The sequence below is a fragment of the Squalius cephalus genome (assembly GCF_949319135.1).
Source record: "Squalius cephalus genome assembly, chromosome: 7".
Classification (NCBI taxonomy): domain Eukaryota; kingdom Metazoa; phylum Chordata; class Actinopteri; order Cypriniformes; family Leuciscidae; genus Squalius; species Squalius cephalus.
This window is the reverse complement of record NC_137128.1, coordinates 11871564-11886748: the sequence shown is the minus strand read 5'-3', so window position 1 is coordinate 11886748 and position 15185 is coordinate 11871564. Positions and strand designations below refer to the sequence as shown.

At 38.9% G+C, this 15185-nt stretch overlaps 1 protein-coding gene across 1 annotated transcript; it reads left to right on the top strand.

Moving 5' to 3' along the window:
• The first annotated feature begins 3963 nt into the window (after window positions 1-3963).
• On the top strand, window positions 3964-14397 carry LOC307162052 (uncharacterized protein). The gene is made up of 2 exons (XM_079877118.1): window positions 3964-4138; window positions 12585-14397. The coding sequence occupies exons 1-2, from the start codon at window positions 4093-4095 to the stop codon at window positions 13847-13849; spliced, it is 1311 nt and encodes a 436-aa protein (XP_079733244.1). The 5' UTR covers window positions 3964-4092; the 3' UTR covers window positions 13850-14397.
• Window positions 14398-15185: the final 788 nt, after the last annotated feature.

Genomic DNA, 15185 nt, shown 5'->3' with positions numbered 1-15185 from the left:
ACAGCTTAACACGGTTTTGCTTTACGTGTGGTCGGTGTTTGGAGTTTTTAAAGGACGCGGACCAGACATACTGCATCATTGCGTTCAATATTTTACGAGAGCCACTTGTATGCTGTAATCGTGGATCAGCTTGAGGACTCTTAAAAGTAAACTGAACAAAGCCGGGTTGTACCGCAGAAAGGATTATTCCTCTCCAAACGCCGTGAGTAACGCCATCATATCTGAACTTCGTGGACCTGGACAACTATTTGGCTACCGCACGATGTGGCAGGTACTTAAACAAAAGTACAATCTTTGAGTCAAGAGAGATGATGTGATGAATTTCCTCCGGGAGCTTAATCCTCGAGGGTGTGAGAGCAGAGCATGCAGAAGGTTTATGACTTTGCCATGGAACACAATCAGTTACAGAAGCCAGAGAACTGGGAGTCTGCATCAGAACTGTACATGAAACTAAAAGAAATGGCTCAGCTATGAAATGATCAAAAAGGGAGTTTTTTTTTTTTTGTTTGTAGTGGTGAAACACTGCTGCCTGTCTGAACACAATATTTATGAATCTGTCACGTACCCAAAGCTTAATTGTTTTTAAGTGTGAAGTAAATGAATCAAAAATAGTAATGAGTATTTATTACACTCTTTATCTAAAACAGTGATTCAGAAAAAAAGGGATCCCAGTTTGAGAGTCGTGGATCTAAAACATTTTCAAAATGTTAACTGAGAAAAGAACAGAACATGCTCACATACTGTAACATTATAAAAACAACTTTGGCAACTGCACTTTAAAGTGCACCTTTAACAACAACTTTTTCAGAGTCTTAACTCTAGGGGTCATCCATCATATAGTTTAGAAACAGCTGAATCCTGGACTTTTTTTAATTCCAAAGTCCATTTGTGACTTAAACAAAGTGTATGAGTGTGGCCACTCGAGTGGTAATCTCAAGGAGTTTGAACATGTATTTGCCATTGGGAACGCAGAGTCATCCAGGAACTCTATTTGTGGCTGTGGTTCCAAGCCAGATGGGGGAAGTGAAGACAGCCCAGTAGCAAACATCAAAACATCTTCCACAGACACAGCAGCCTGGCTTTCTGCAAAGAAAAACAATTCAGATACATCATTGCCATGTGTTTTCTTAACTAGTTATAAAAAACAAATGAACTAACAAACCTTCACAATCAAGGAGATAGTCTGCCCAGTAGGCCATGGTTTGACTTTCTTTAAGTCTTCGATTACTCCCCGAAGGACTGAGGTCAGGTTCTCTTTCATCATCTCATGTTCAAGATCCACCTATAGGAAGGGCATCCGTACCTGACCTCTGCAGAAGCATCAAATTGCACCAAGTCTGGCTAGACAGACAGAAGCGCGCAGCCAATGCCAGGTAAGGCCCCGCCCCCTTACCTAGGGGCATATAACGGCTGCAAGCGCTGCTATTCTCCAGTTGACATTCGCTTCTCGCGATCTCTGCACTAACACAGTTCGGTTGGATTACGCTGCTCACTTTCGTGTCTTCAGGAGGACATATCGCCTGATCAGCCTCCGCCAGACGTGACAGTCTTCTTTTCAGCCTTCTGCTGTGTTCTGCATTCGGAGCCGCCTGCGCTCTCGCCGTTTTTCACCTTCTCCTCCTTCCACGGCTGCCCGCCACGGATTTTTCCGAGTTCTTCTCCGGAATGTTGCTGTCTAAACCTGCCGCTTCTCCGGGGAACAGCCTATCACGGGCCTGCCCGCTCGCATGGGGTGCGCTCATCGCTGCTAAGGACCTTCACCCGCTCTGCGTGGTCTGCTTGGGCCTTAAACAACCTCAAGAAGCCTTGGAGAACCCGGAAAATTGCAGTCATTGCCTTATGCTGCCCAAGAAGCTTTTACGACGCCGTCTTAAAGTTGTAGCGACCCAGTGCTCCGAGCTCGGCCTTTCTGACTCGGATGGGGGACATGGTGACGACGACGCGCTACCGGGGGACTCCCGGGGCGCCTCCGCACTTATTTGGGCTGACCAGCCCAATCCCGCATTCCCCGAAGAGGAGATCTTCGCGGGCAACCTCACGCTCGTCGACGAACCGGAACCGGCTGGTTCTGGCTATGAGGATGACGCGGCCCTTCTTGGGGTCTCAGAAGACGAGGAGGCCATCCCGCCCTCTGGCGTTCCCCAGGCTAGCGCCCACGCGGCCTTGCCTCAGTCCATCCTCCTGGAAGTTTGTGAGCGAGCGGCCGCTCGCCTCAACATTGAGTGTAGGGCTGAAACGATTAGTCGACATTGTCGACAACGTTGACAATAAAAAATTGTCGACAAAATATCTTGTTGTCGAGTCTTGTTTTAGGTTCAGCAACTGGTATGTGGTGTACCTTAAAGCCATGCTTCGTGAATCCAGGATCGCAACAGTCCCAAAGCAGCGAAAGTTCAAAGGCCACAGGGTAAACTCCTCCGATTTCATTATTATATGTAAATAAGGAAATAAAAGTATAATTAGTCATTTATTTATTTATTCTTTTACATTTCTTCGCATATTTATTCATTTATTTATTCATTTATTCATTTTTTAATTTCTGCAGGTTTGGTCCTCCATATCTCTCTGGCTCCTGTCTGCTTTCGGTGTGGTAAAGGACAGCTCAGCCTCGTCCCAGTGTGTCTTTCTCCTCCAGGGGGCGATCGACAGGCTTTTCTCTCTCAGTCTACAAGCAACACACAACTCTGAGCGCTTGTTCTTTTGTAACCCGCTCCTTTCCTCAGCTTCAATTAGACCAGAGGTTCCCAAAAGTTTTTTTGTCAGCCGAACACTCAGATTTGAAGCTAATATTTCAATATTTCCACACAAATTCGCATGTTCATGATTTTCAGATGTTAGGAACGGTCACAAGAGGATATGCATGTAAACTGATGAAATTGAATCTTTTCTTTATTTTCGGTTTACTTGTTTAATTTTATTCGGTTTTATTTTAATATAGGGCTGTGAGTATAGGGCCTATTGATATTATTATTCTAAAATTGTTTTAACTCTATAAAAATGAAGATGTACAATGCATCCGTAAAGTATTCACAGCGCTTCACTTTTTCCACATTTTGTTATGTTACAGCCTTATTCCAAAATGGATTAAATTCATTATTTTCCTCAAAATTTTACAAACAATACCCCGTAATGACAACATGAACAAAGTTTGTTTGAAATCTTTGCAAATTCATTAAAAATAAAAAGTGAAAAATTCACATTTATACCCTAATGATATTGAAAATATATTGATGTCCTATTAAATGAAGATACAAAATTATTTGTCCATATTAATATAGTCCATAGAATAATGCTTCCATAAAGAAATGAGACATGGCCATTGTATCACTACACTGTAAAAAGTGAATAGTTGGATCAACTTAAAAAAATTACTTCAATTGGTAACCCCTTAAGAAATTAAGTTTTCTCAACTTAAATTTTTTTTTTTTTTTTTTTTTTTGGTATGGTTTATAACTTATAGTTTTTAATGTCACACACATAATTTAGTTACATGTCTGGAAAACCAATTTATGCATGCTCTGTATTTTGGCTACATCTCTGTATAAGATTTTTGAGGGTCATAGCAATTCTGGAAATTCAGTAACATTAAATATGATATCCTCAATGTTTTTCAGCTCTATTATGAGCTCATAATATGGTCTATGATCGACCTGCATGTCTGCTCATTTAAAATCCAAGTCCATATAAAAATCCAAGTATTTTGGCTACATAGTACAGCCATGGATGGGGACAGAGTGGACTTTATTTTTTATTTTAAATTTTTTTTATTTCAACAACAAATTGGAGTAGAAAGAATTATTACATTTAAAATGTTTATATAAAATCTATATCGAGTTCAGTTACCTTAATTTATACTGAAACTTCATTTTTGGTTACGATTTTAGCTAAATGAAAACTTTTAGTTTGTAGCTCTCCATACGGCAAGGTGGCGCCAATCCGCCATTAACTCAAAGAAGACGACGAAGAAGAACAATAACAACAACGTACAAGCTCCGAAGCACAGATTGTAAATAAACGTTTTACGGAGCCTTAATAAAACATAAGGTACATCGCTTTTTAAAAATGAATCATAATAAATTGTAGCTCGTGAACATGAGTGAGGCAGAACCCTGCAGAGTGAACACTGAAGAACAAAGAGGTTGGTGATCATTCTTGAGTCTCCATTAATTACTGCTGGTAACATCAAAGACATCCGTTCACTAGACTTCTTTTTAAAAATATGTGACCTGTGAAATAACATTAAAAAAAATGTATAGCTAATCTTTTTGCTAACTTTAAAGAGAAACTGTTCAAAATGGAATAACATTACCAGCTAAAGTGGCCACCATTATCAAAAATATGGCATTTTAATACATTCTCAATCATCTTTTATGGAATTGTGTTAAATTAAGTGTTAAATGTCCAACTAATTCAGTTATAAATAAAACAAATTAATGATGTTCAGTTATTAACTTAATGTGCTATTATTATTATTATTTATTAATTAACAGTTAATTAAATGTAAGAAATTACATTCAATCGTTTTATTATGCATTAATGTGTTTTCATACACATTATATAGTAAGATATGTATTTTAAATCAATATCATTCGTATATACTTAGGATAATAATTAATTGACAGTTTGGGAAGACCCGATTTTGAGGGAGGACCCGATTTGTCAGGACACCTGTGCAACCAAACACAGCGAGAGATGCAGTGAAGAAAGCCGTTGAATTAATAACATTGCTGTGAGATATAGTGAGAAGCATTTAAATTCAGCGCATAATTCTCTGTTATAAATCAGAGATATCAGATTAAACAGCGCTGGCGTGGAAACCAGGAGAAATAAGAAGGCTTTCAGTCCAAAATTAAGTAAAGTTTCAAGATATAGGCCTAGGATATACACTTATTTAAAAATAAGAAAGGCATTAAATTACCATTGAAACCAGTAGGTGGTTGCAGAGGAGCGCATGTTAGCTATTTTCACTGCCTAATATATATTTTTTTCACTTGTTTTTCTTTTGAATGAATATTTAGACATTATGAATGATAATAATTAAAGTTAATTTTATCCACATCTCAACTCAAGCTCAGTGCTTATTGTCAGCCCACCAGCGCTAGCGAATCAGGGGCTGGCGCAACTTTCTGGCTACGGTGCTGTTGCCCTCAAATGTTAGTCTGGAGCCCTGTGAACTTAAAATAAAACTGCACATTGTAATTTCTGTAAGTTAAGTCTATTTATTACCAAGTCATTTGTCAATAATACAGTAAAATGCGGGAAAATGTGAATAACTGCGTTGCAGGTTGATTTAAGGTGTGCCCCACTGATCTATATAATGTCATTCTATATAGATCAGTGGTATGCCCCTTCTACTTGTGCTCCTAAAAATTTCAGTAAGGGGCTACAGTGCTCCTAGTAAAAAAAAATTAGTCTGAAGCCCTGATTGTGATATTCAGAGATATTAATAAGCTAATATACTTATTATTATTAAAGCCACTGAATTATTTGTTGGAGTTGCCAGGTATTTAGTATCTTTAGCATCCGATTTAACTTTTAAAGACAGAAAAATTATCATACTAGTATACGAATAAATTAATTCAATAAAATTACTATTACAATCTAGTTTTCAGCCATTGTTTTACTCTGACTTATTAATTGTTGGTTTAAATAAAAAATGTACATGGTTGCTGCACCTGATGAATATCAGCCACCTGACAACATTAATAATTACAGGGAATATATGGTGAATACTGAATTTTTTTAATTTCAATTACAAAAAAATAAAATACAAGTGAAGTAAAAGTAGTAAATTCATCAAAAACAGAATAAATCACATGCCATCACATTCGGAACCATTTTGTGAATGAATGACAAAGTCATGTTTTATATTGATACACAAAAATAATAATCAACTTTCCATTGAGTTCACTCACTGAGATTTTGCATTTAAAATATCAACACTATATAATAACTAGAACTACTAAACCAAACGGGTTGGCTTGAAATGTTAGTTCAGCATGGTTCAGGTGTGCATACAAAAGTCCTACAGTCTGCATGTTTTAGCCGTTTCTGATTGAAAACAGTTCAGCACATGTTCCAGTTTGTGCTTCTTTGACAAAATTGATACAGACTTTCAGCTGTTTGCAATGAGCAAATCAAACAAAAGTAATTGAAATAGCTCAACACAACAAATGTTTCAAGTGTGTTCCCCAAATTCAACTGAAAATTCAACTTCAACTTCTGCAGTCTTAAAATTATTCAACCCCTTCATGGCAAGCATCTTTAGCACTTAGTAGAACACACTTTTGCTATTATGACCTGCTGCAAACGAGATGTATAACCAGACACCAGCTTCTAAAGGAATCTTAGCCCATTCCTCATGAGTAATGGCCTCCAGTTCAGTAATATTCTTGGGTTTGCGTGCTGCAATACCTTCTTCAAATCCCACCAGAGATTTTCTATGGGGTTCAAGTCAGGTGACTGTGATGCCACTGTAGGATCTTCCAGGACTTCTTCTGCAACCGAGCCTTGGTGCAATTTGAGGTATGCTTGGGATCATCGTCCTGTTGGAAGGTTCAATAGCCATGTTTCCACTGTTGGGCCAGTGTGAGCCAGGGCTTTAAACGGGATGTGCTGGGCTAATATCCTCGGACCTGTAACACAGAGCCCAAAACCATGCTGGGTTTCCACTGTCGGGCCAGAAGCTCCGCAGCGCTTCACTAAAACCCGCCCGTAACACGCCTCTCTGGAACAACGTCACACAAACTCAAGTTTATCAGAAAACTAATCAGAAAGAAATCACTGGAAACTAGCGAGATATCATCATATCATGAAAATCTTACTTTTTCCATGTTTAAGTGCTATAATCGGGTCCCCGGTGCATCTACCAACCCAGAAAACGTGAAAAGTGACAACCCAGTAACTTTGTTTTGGTAAGCCTTTCTCTGCAAGCATGTCAAAAAATAAGCCGATCAGATTTTTCTCCCTTCTGATGTAGGAAGGGGATATTATTATAATATTACCGCCCCTTAATCTGCACGTTTCCACCCACAGCGTCACTACTTGGTTTTCGAAAGCAACAACAGTGTAACCAGTTCTAATGCAATGGCAAATGTTCGGGCAAAGCATGCAAACTGTTCTGTCGTTGCTGCACAGACGAGCACAGAACACTATTTGCATTTAAATGGACAAACAAAAACGGTGTGTTTTTGTTCACATCCAAAAAGGGGCAAATTTGACAAGGTATAATAAATGATCTGGGGGGGATTTTGAGTTGAAATTTCACAGACACTTTCTGGGGACTCCATAGATTTATATTAGGCTACATCTTGTTAAAGGGGCTTATGTCACCTTTAAAGATTTAAAACCCAAGCATCAATGTTTTACCACAGGTTTACAGTAAAAAGTGATACATTGATCATAATGAATTAATTTGTGTAAAAAATAAAGTGGTTAATAAATAAAAGTGTAATTAATAAAGTGGTTTACCATTATTTCACAAAAGAAAGCGAGTACACACGTACTTATTCAGTCACGTCTGTTTCTGTTTATTTGTAGTCACAGGAGTCAGGACAGTATGTTTATATCACATTTAGAAAGAATGATAATTTCTACAAATATGCCACCAAAAATATGACTTGAGGAGCTTTAGCACTCTATCCCAGTACAGTTATATTTTCAGTCAGAGAAACTTCTGTTACATACGAGAAACAGCAAACGAAACGAAAGTTATTCGTTTGAGCGGCGCTGCGCAGGAAGTTTAGCGGTTTTAAATCGTGGGCTGATCTCAATCACGCAACGCGACACTGTTATTACACAGTGCTGGGAGATCCAGTGAGAAAGCGTTTGAATTCACTAATAACATCGCAGCGAGATCTAATTGGAAGCAAATTCGGCGCAGATTCTCTTATAAACCACACGTCAGATCAAACAGCGCTGAAGTGGAAACCAGGACAACCTTAAAAATTTCTACCCAACTCGAAAAAAGCAAAGCGAATAACAAACTCTGTCGCAATATTTATTGCCAAATCACCATTCTTCCATTTGTTTGATTAATAAAATATATTGAAAGTAAATTCATTATGGATCATTACAAATACTTGCTTTAAAAAGTAACAAGTAGTCTCTCAGTGAGAAAAAAGAAAATTTGTATAGGACAAAAAGATGCATCGATAATCGTTTTATCATCGAATGGCAGCCCTTCGAATCATAATTGAATCGAATTGTGAGGTGCATAGAGATGCCCACCCCTATTATTTTATGACATATGCGGAGCTAAATATGGATATCAGACAGTCCGGTATAAAGAGAATTGACTACTGACAGATAAAATAAAAACATGATTGTGATAGCCTATATGATTTGTCTGATTTCTTCAAGCGGTCATATTTACCATGTTTACTATGGTAATGGTTAGTGCACATAGTCTTTTGCATCGCGTAAAAATATTTCTGCCTTATATGGTGATCAGAATCCACATCGGGTCACAAACAGAAGTTATTTTAAACACTCGCTGCTGTCTGAAAGTGAGTTTTGAGCTAAAATATTTGAAAAGTCTTTAATGCTGATTAGCTGGTATATGGAATCATCCGGCGCTGCCGTCTCCAGACTCAGGTAAACTCCGCCTCTGTTAATGATCAATCCTCTAGCCCGAGTTGCCCCACTTTGGACCAAGGTATTCGGCAGGCCAAAAAACCCTGGGTGCTGGCCCAGAGGAAGCCCCGACGAGGCCCAATCAAGCCCCAGAAGAGACAGTGGAAACGCAACGGGCCCTGGCACGCATTAGCACGCCCGCTTTTGGCCCGACAGTGGAAACGCGGCTAATGACACCCAAGCTTAAGCTTCCTCATTGATGGCATGATGTTTTCTCCAAGGATTTCCTGACACTTTAGTGAATCCATCTTGCCTTCCACACGTTGCAGGTTTCCAGTGCCAGAGGATGCAAAGCAGCTGCAGAGCATCACAGAGCCCCACCATGTTTATCTGTAGGCAGTTTTCTTTTCAGCAAATGCTTCATTCTTCTTCCTCCAGACATACCGCTGATCCATAGGGCCGAAAAAATATACAGTTTTGTTTCATCGCTCCACAGAACAAAATCCCAAAACTTCTGTGGCTTTTTAAAATTATTTAGAGCAAATTGTAGCCGACTTTTCTTGTGCTTTTGGGTCAGTAGTGGTGTACGCGTTTAGTGCACTCCTTACTGTGCAGCTGAAATCTCAGTGTCTGTTCCCACCAATCTTGCTGCAGGTCTTTTGCAGTCACTCAAGGGTTTTTCTGAACCTGCCTTTTCAGAAATCTGGTTGCATCCATTGATAGCTTCCTTTTTCTCCCCCGTCCAGGTAGTGTAATCACTCTTCCTTTAACTTTGAACTTGTGAACTATGCATCCGACGGTGTATCTTGGAACATTTAGGCTACGTTCAGCCTGTCAGCCAAATCCGATTTTTTTGCATATCCGGTTGAAATCCGATCAGATTTAGCAAGTGTGCATGACAATTTTTTTTTTACAAATCTGTTTCAAGCTACATTCATATGTGGTTTTAAGTCCTATTCAAATCGCATTTCTGAAAATCCGTTTCATGTCTCACTGCTCTGATCGGTTTTTGCATAGTTTATGTGAATTTCTCACGGCACGTAAAACTTAAACGTCAGACGTTGTTATAGGAAACATGCTAAAAGTCGCTATCGAAACAAGGCTGTATAGTTGCAAAGTGCAGGACAAGCAGAAAATGACAACAAAACGGAGACATGTTTGTAAACCGACTGAAACAACAGCGTGGAAAAAAGCAGACAACATCTCTATTGCAAACCCCTCCATGTTGCGGTTGTTGTTGTATTTGACGTATTCCTACCAATCCGACGTCATTGCCATAGACACCAATGCAGATATTTTCCCGAAAAACGAAAGAGCTGCATGGACACACAAATCGGATCTGAACAGTTGCGATACACAGTGTGGACGTCAATAATTTTAGGTCAGATTCCAATCGGATATACAAATAATAGGATTTGGACGGACTGTGTGAATGTAGCAATAGTTCTTTTGCTATCTTTTTGTATCCTGTTCCTTGTTTGTGAAGGGCAATGATATCTTCTCTAAACTTTGTGTCCCATTCTTTTGACTAAGCCATATTTCTTACATGCAGTCAAACGTGACACTCAACAAACCTAGCCACTTCAGACATTTCATGTGTTCTAGCTCAAGCACACCTGGTGTAACTAATGAAGCCCTTGATTAGTCGCATCAGGTTTGCTTGAGACCAACCTCCCCATTACTTAATAGTAGCTACTTTTATCAGTATTCAAGAGAGATCTACAAACCTTTTCACTCTGAAAGGATCAACTGGGGTCCTCTGGTTGATTCAATCATGTTTACTGTTATTACCTTTTCACTTCATAATAAAATACATAGGCCTGTCGCGATAGTCGATAAGTCAATTAATCGCACGATAAAAAAAAATGAGCTCGATAATTTTTCCGGCCGCAATAATTCCATTTGCATGCTTGTTTGTTTTCCTCGTCTCGCTCTCTCTACCAAAGAGACTGGATGACCACTCTCGCTCGGTTCTTTAGCGTATAGGAGGAGTGAACCCTCTTGTTGTCAGTTGCATGGTGTGTGGGGAGGCGGCGCCGCGTTTGCGGCTACTGCCGGGAGAGAGAGAAGACGCTAATTGTGAGTTGCGACAGCGAGCCCGATCACATGAAAATGCGTATCTATACCACGAATGTTATTTCTCGTGCCATTTATACGCCAAAAATAGTTTTTGCGTGCATATGATACGCTCTTTATGGCGTGTAATACGCACGCACTCCTCACCCCTAATCCTAACCAAGTATTTTCAGTGCGTAGCATACACGCAATAAAGTGCGTCTCCGTCTTCCCGACAGTACACAATCACTTGACAAAGTAACAGGAGGACAGTGCAGAATGGTGTGATATGGCTTGTTGAGGCTTTTTTTTTATTTGTTTACAAAGGTCCTAACTGTCAGTTTGGCCTGTTATGGAATGTATCACTATTTATGCCTAATGTCTAAAGCCTAATGTTTAATATTTTTTGAAGTGCAATTTTACATCCATTTTATTTATTAACAGACATTTATTTTGTTAGTTATTTTGTTTATTTCGGCGTCTGTCCCCTTGAAGGGGGTCGCACACCGGACGCGCAGCTCAGCGCAGCGCCACGTCTTTTAAATTCGAACACATTATTCTCTATGAGAGCACACACACCGGCGGCGTCTGTCCGCGGCGCCCAGCAACGGCTCAGGACCGTGTTCAAAATCCTGCCGCGCCACAGAGCGCCATTTACATAGTTTTATATTAAATTTACATGTATGTGTCTCAAATCGTAGTTAATGTATATACGGACTTCACCCCGTGCTGCAATATACATTTAGTTTTATATTTATTTACAGAAATCAGAAAATTGCTGATGCTAACGGATTTTCAGGTGAGAGTTGTCCTAGACGTGGCGCGGCGCGGCGCTGAGCTGCGCGTCCGGTGTGCGACCCACTTAAGAGTCCATTGCTTTCATTGTTTTTGGTTGTTTTGTTCATTTTTTTGGATATTTAAAATGTTTTCCGTTTTCAATGTTTAATATTCTTTAGAAATAAAAGTTTATAGATCGTTGAAAAGGTGTACCTGCATTATTATGCCATTATAATTATATTAAATGAAAATGGTCTCAGAACGACAATATTATCGTTTATCGCGATAATTTCTTGGACAATTTATCGTCCAGCAAAATTTGTTATCGTGACAGGCCTAAAAATACATTTTTTTGCAGTTTTGCCACCCTGGCATTTGAGAACATCCAAATTGACGGACACTTTTTTTTCTGTTTTTTCAACGGCTTTAAAACTACTGATATTTATAAAAGTTGTTTATGGTAAAGGTTTCAAGCATAAAATTATGCCATAGTATTTTATTTTGAATTTCTTATTAAAACAGCATTTTAAATAGTTTTCTTAGTCTGTTCATTTGTGCGGATGGGTGTACCACCTAATGGTTTAGAGGTTTAAGATGCCAAAAAAAAAAATTATTATTTGATGTACTGAAAATGTATTCAAACTAAATAGGTTTTATAGAATAAAGTGTAGTGCCACGGTGTAAAAAAAAAAAAAAAAAAAAAAACTAATATTAAGCAGTCCAAACACAACTTACAGATAGACTTACAAATGAATGAGGACAGAGTTATGAGAAGGCTCAGAACTCGTTATTAAATGTGTTAAACACTGTAGATTTTACGACATGGCGGCAGCACAAAAACCTGCATCTTACCTTATGATACTCAAATGTCGTTTGGTGCTCAGGAGTAATGCTGATTAATGCTCTATATTAAGTCTCTGGGTGAACATGCACAAGTGTAAGACCTCGGTTGAAATCGCGTTGAAGCGCCGGTACGCAAGAAAAAGTGAAGTTATGCTACAGATTAAAATATATAGAAGTGCCTGTACTGTGAAGTGCCAGTACTACAGGCCCACTTCGAGCACTGATTAACATGAAAATTAAAACTACTGAATTAATTTGTCAATTACTCTGATTTCATTCTGTTTGACGTATGTCTCTTTAATAATTTTTTTACATTTAAATGTGTTTCACTTTAGGTCTGATGGAGGTGAAAGAGGAATGTCAAGAAATAAATGAAGCGGAGGAGAAACATCAGTATCCGGAACCTCACAATTTTAAACCTGAAGGAAAATCTTTGACTTTTGTGAATTATTATTTTCAGTTTTTGAAAAAAAGATCTCAAAGAAAAGAGGTACAACATTCTTTCACATGCAATCAGTGTGGAAAGAGTTTCATTCGTAAACAACTTCTCGTTGACCACATACGAATTCACTTAGGGTTGGAGCCCTTCACATGTGATCAGTGTGGAGAGAGTTTTGTGCGTAAAGCACTCTTGAATGATCACATGAGAATCCACACTGGACAGAACCCTTTCGCATGCCTTCAATGTGGAAAGAGTTTCTCTAATGAGGGAGACCTTAAGCTTCACAAGGAAATTCATATTGGAGTGAAACCTTACAGCTGTGATCAGTGTGGAAAGAGTTTCAGACGTAAAGGACTTCTCAATGATCACATGAGAGTTCACACTGGAGAAAAACCTTATTTATGTACGCAGTGTGGAAAGAGTTTCATTCGTAAAGCACTCCTAAATGATCACATGCGAAGTCATACCGGAGAGAAGCCTTACAGATGCTCTCAGTGTGGGAAGGGTTTCTCACTCAGAGGAAACCTTTATTGTCACATGAGAATTCACACCGGAGAGAAGCCTTACAAATGTGATCAATGCGGGAAGAGTTTCACATTGAAAGGAAAACTTAAGCATCACTATAGAATTCACACTGGAGCGACACCTTTCACTTGCAATCAGTGTGGGAAGAATTTCGCACAGTCAGACAGCCTTACGTATCATCTGCGCTCTCATGCTGGAATAAAGCCATTTATATGTGATCAGTGCGGTAAAGCATTTATTTTGGGATCACGTTTAAAACAACACATGATTGTTCATGCAAATGAGAGGCCTTACATTTGTTCTGTTTGTGGAAAGACTTTTTCACGTCTGGACTGTTTTAAAATGCACCATAAAGTTCATACTGGAGTGAAATCTCATGTGTGCTCTGAGTGTGGGAACAGCTTCGGCAGAGCCGGCGACTTGAAAATTCACCAAAGAATCCATACTGGAGAAAAACCGCACAAGTGTTCACATTGTGACAAGACTTTCAATCAGTTAGGGCAGCTGAAAATACATGAGCGAGTGCACACTGGAGAGAAGCCGTACGAGTGCCCTTCATGTGGAAAGAGTTTCAGCTCATCAAGTACTCGACAGATTCATGTAAAGAAGCATTGTCCAAAATTGTCAAAGTGAGCCATCTGATCTACAACAATGAGCAGATGATGAGTGAAGATGAGGAGTTTCATTCAACGAATATTTGCTTAAAAAAAAATCATCTGTATTGGTGAATATTTTGCTTGTTTAACAAATAGGAAAAAAAATATTAGTGGAGCAAAACTGATCTAACTGAAGTTATTTTGATCATACTGATATTTCCACGGTGTCGTCTATTGCAGTTTCCCAAACCTTCTCCTAAATTTTTATTGCACTACATTGTTTTAATGTTTCTCTGGTCTGATACACCCATTTCAAGTCTTGCAGTCTTCACTAATGGGCTGATGAGCAAATCGGGTGTATACAAAGACATACAAAATTGCAGTGTTGAAAAAATGTGACTACTGACTTATGACTTCTGAATCCTTAATTACAGTTCCTTAAAACTACGCACACACACACTACAAGAATTTTTGCCCAGTGCACACTTAAAAAATTCAGTGGGTCTCATTCTCTAAAAACTGTGTGGATTATTTTGTGTGCAAGCACAGGAGAAGTTATCACAAAAAAAAAATGTTATTTCACAACGTGTGTATGCACGTGAATTTCTTCTTAACCTTGCTCTAAGGTTATCAATTTTTATATAACACCCCACATTATCTTCATATAAGGGCTTTCCACACAAACTTTACAGACATTCATTATTATCATCAATACAAGCTATTGAATCATTGGGTGTACTTACTGTAGTTCTTCACACATGGCTTCTCCATTTGGGCCTAGTTTTTGTTAAAGGCCCACTTCAGTGCCTTGAAACGCTCACCATTGTTCAATGTGTTGATGTAATATCCACTGAAACAGTAAGACAGGGCGGGACAGCTCCTCCCCTTTTTTAAAACATCCAGTAGCGTTTAGTTTCTCCTCCTAATCTCCCCCATATGATTTTAAAATATAGTAGTATTCTGTGCAGATTCCGATATGTTTTCTGGACCGGAGCAGACTGTGCGATTCGCCTGACACTAACGTGAAACCAGACTTTATTCTCCCCAATGGTAAGCATATTTACACTGTCTGAATCGTTTCAGTGGTTTAGTCCTAAAACGAAAAGTGGTATACTATTACCCCTAACAAACCACAACACACGCACACACACAAAAAACAGAAGTCACAAATGTTTGTTTGTTTGTTTATTAGTAATATGTCAATAATTATTACATTTCTGTATGCTTTGCTTATTAAATTACAGTATGTTCCAAAAACATCTATTGTATTGTTACTGATTTACATTGCCGTGACTGTGGGTCATGTGCAGTGCGATGTCGTCTTGCCCAGGACTTTACATAGTTTTCTGAAGACAAGAAGCACAGACCTCTTC

What these genes read in the sequence shown, in the direction of transcription:
- LOC307162052 (XM_079877118.1), top strand. Translation starts at nt 4,093, where the DNA reads ATGAGTGAGGCAGAACCCTGCAGAGTGAACACTGAAGAACAAAGAG. An exon ending in GAACACTGAAGAACAAAGAG is followed by an intron (nt 4,139 to 12,584) that starts GTTGGTGATCAT and finishes GTTTCACTTTAG; the next exon opens with GTCTGATGGAGGTGAAAGAG.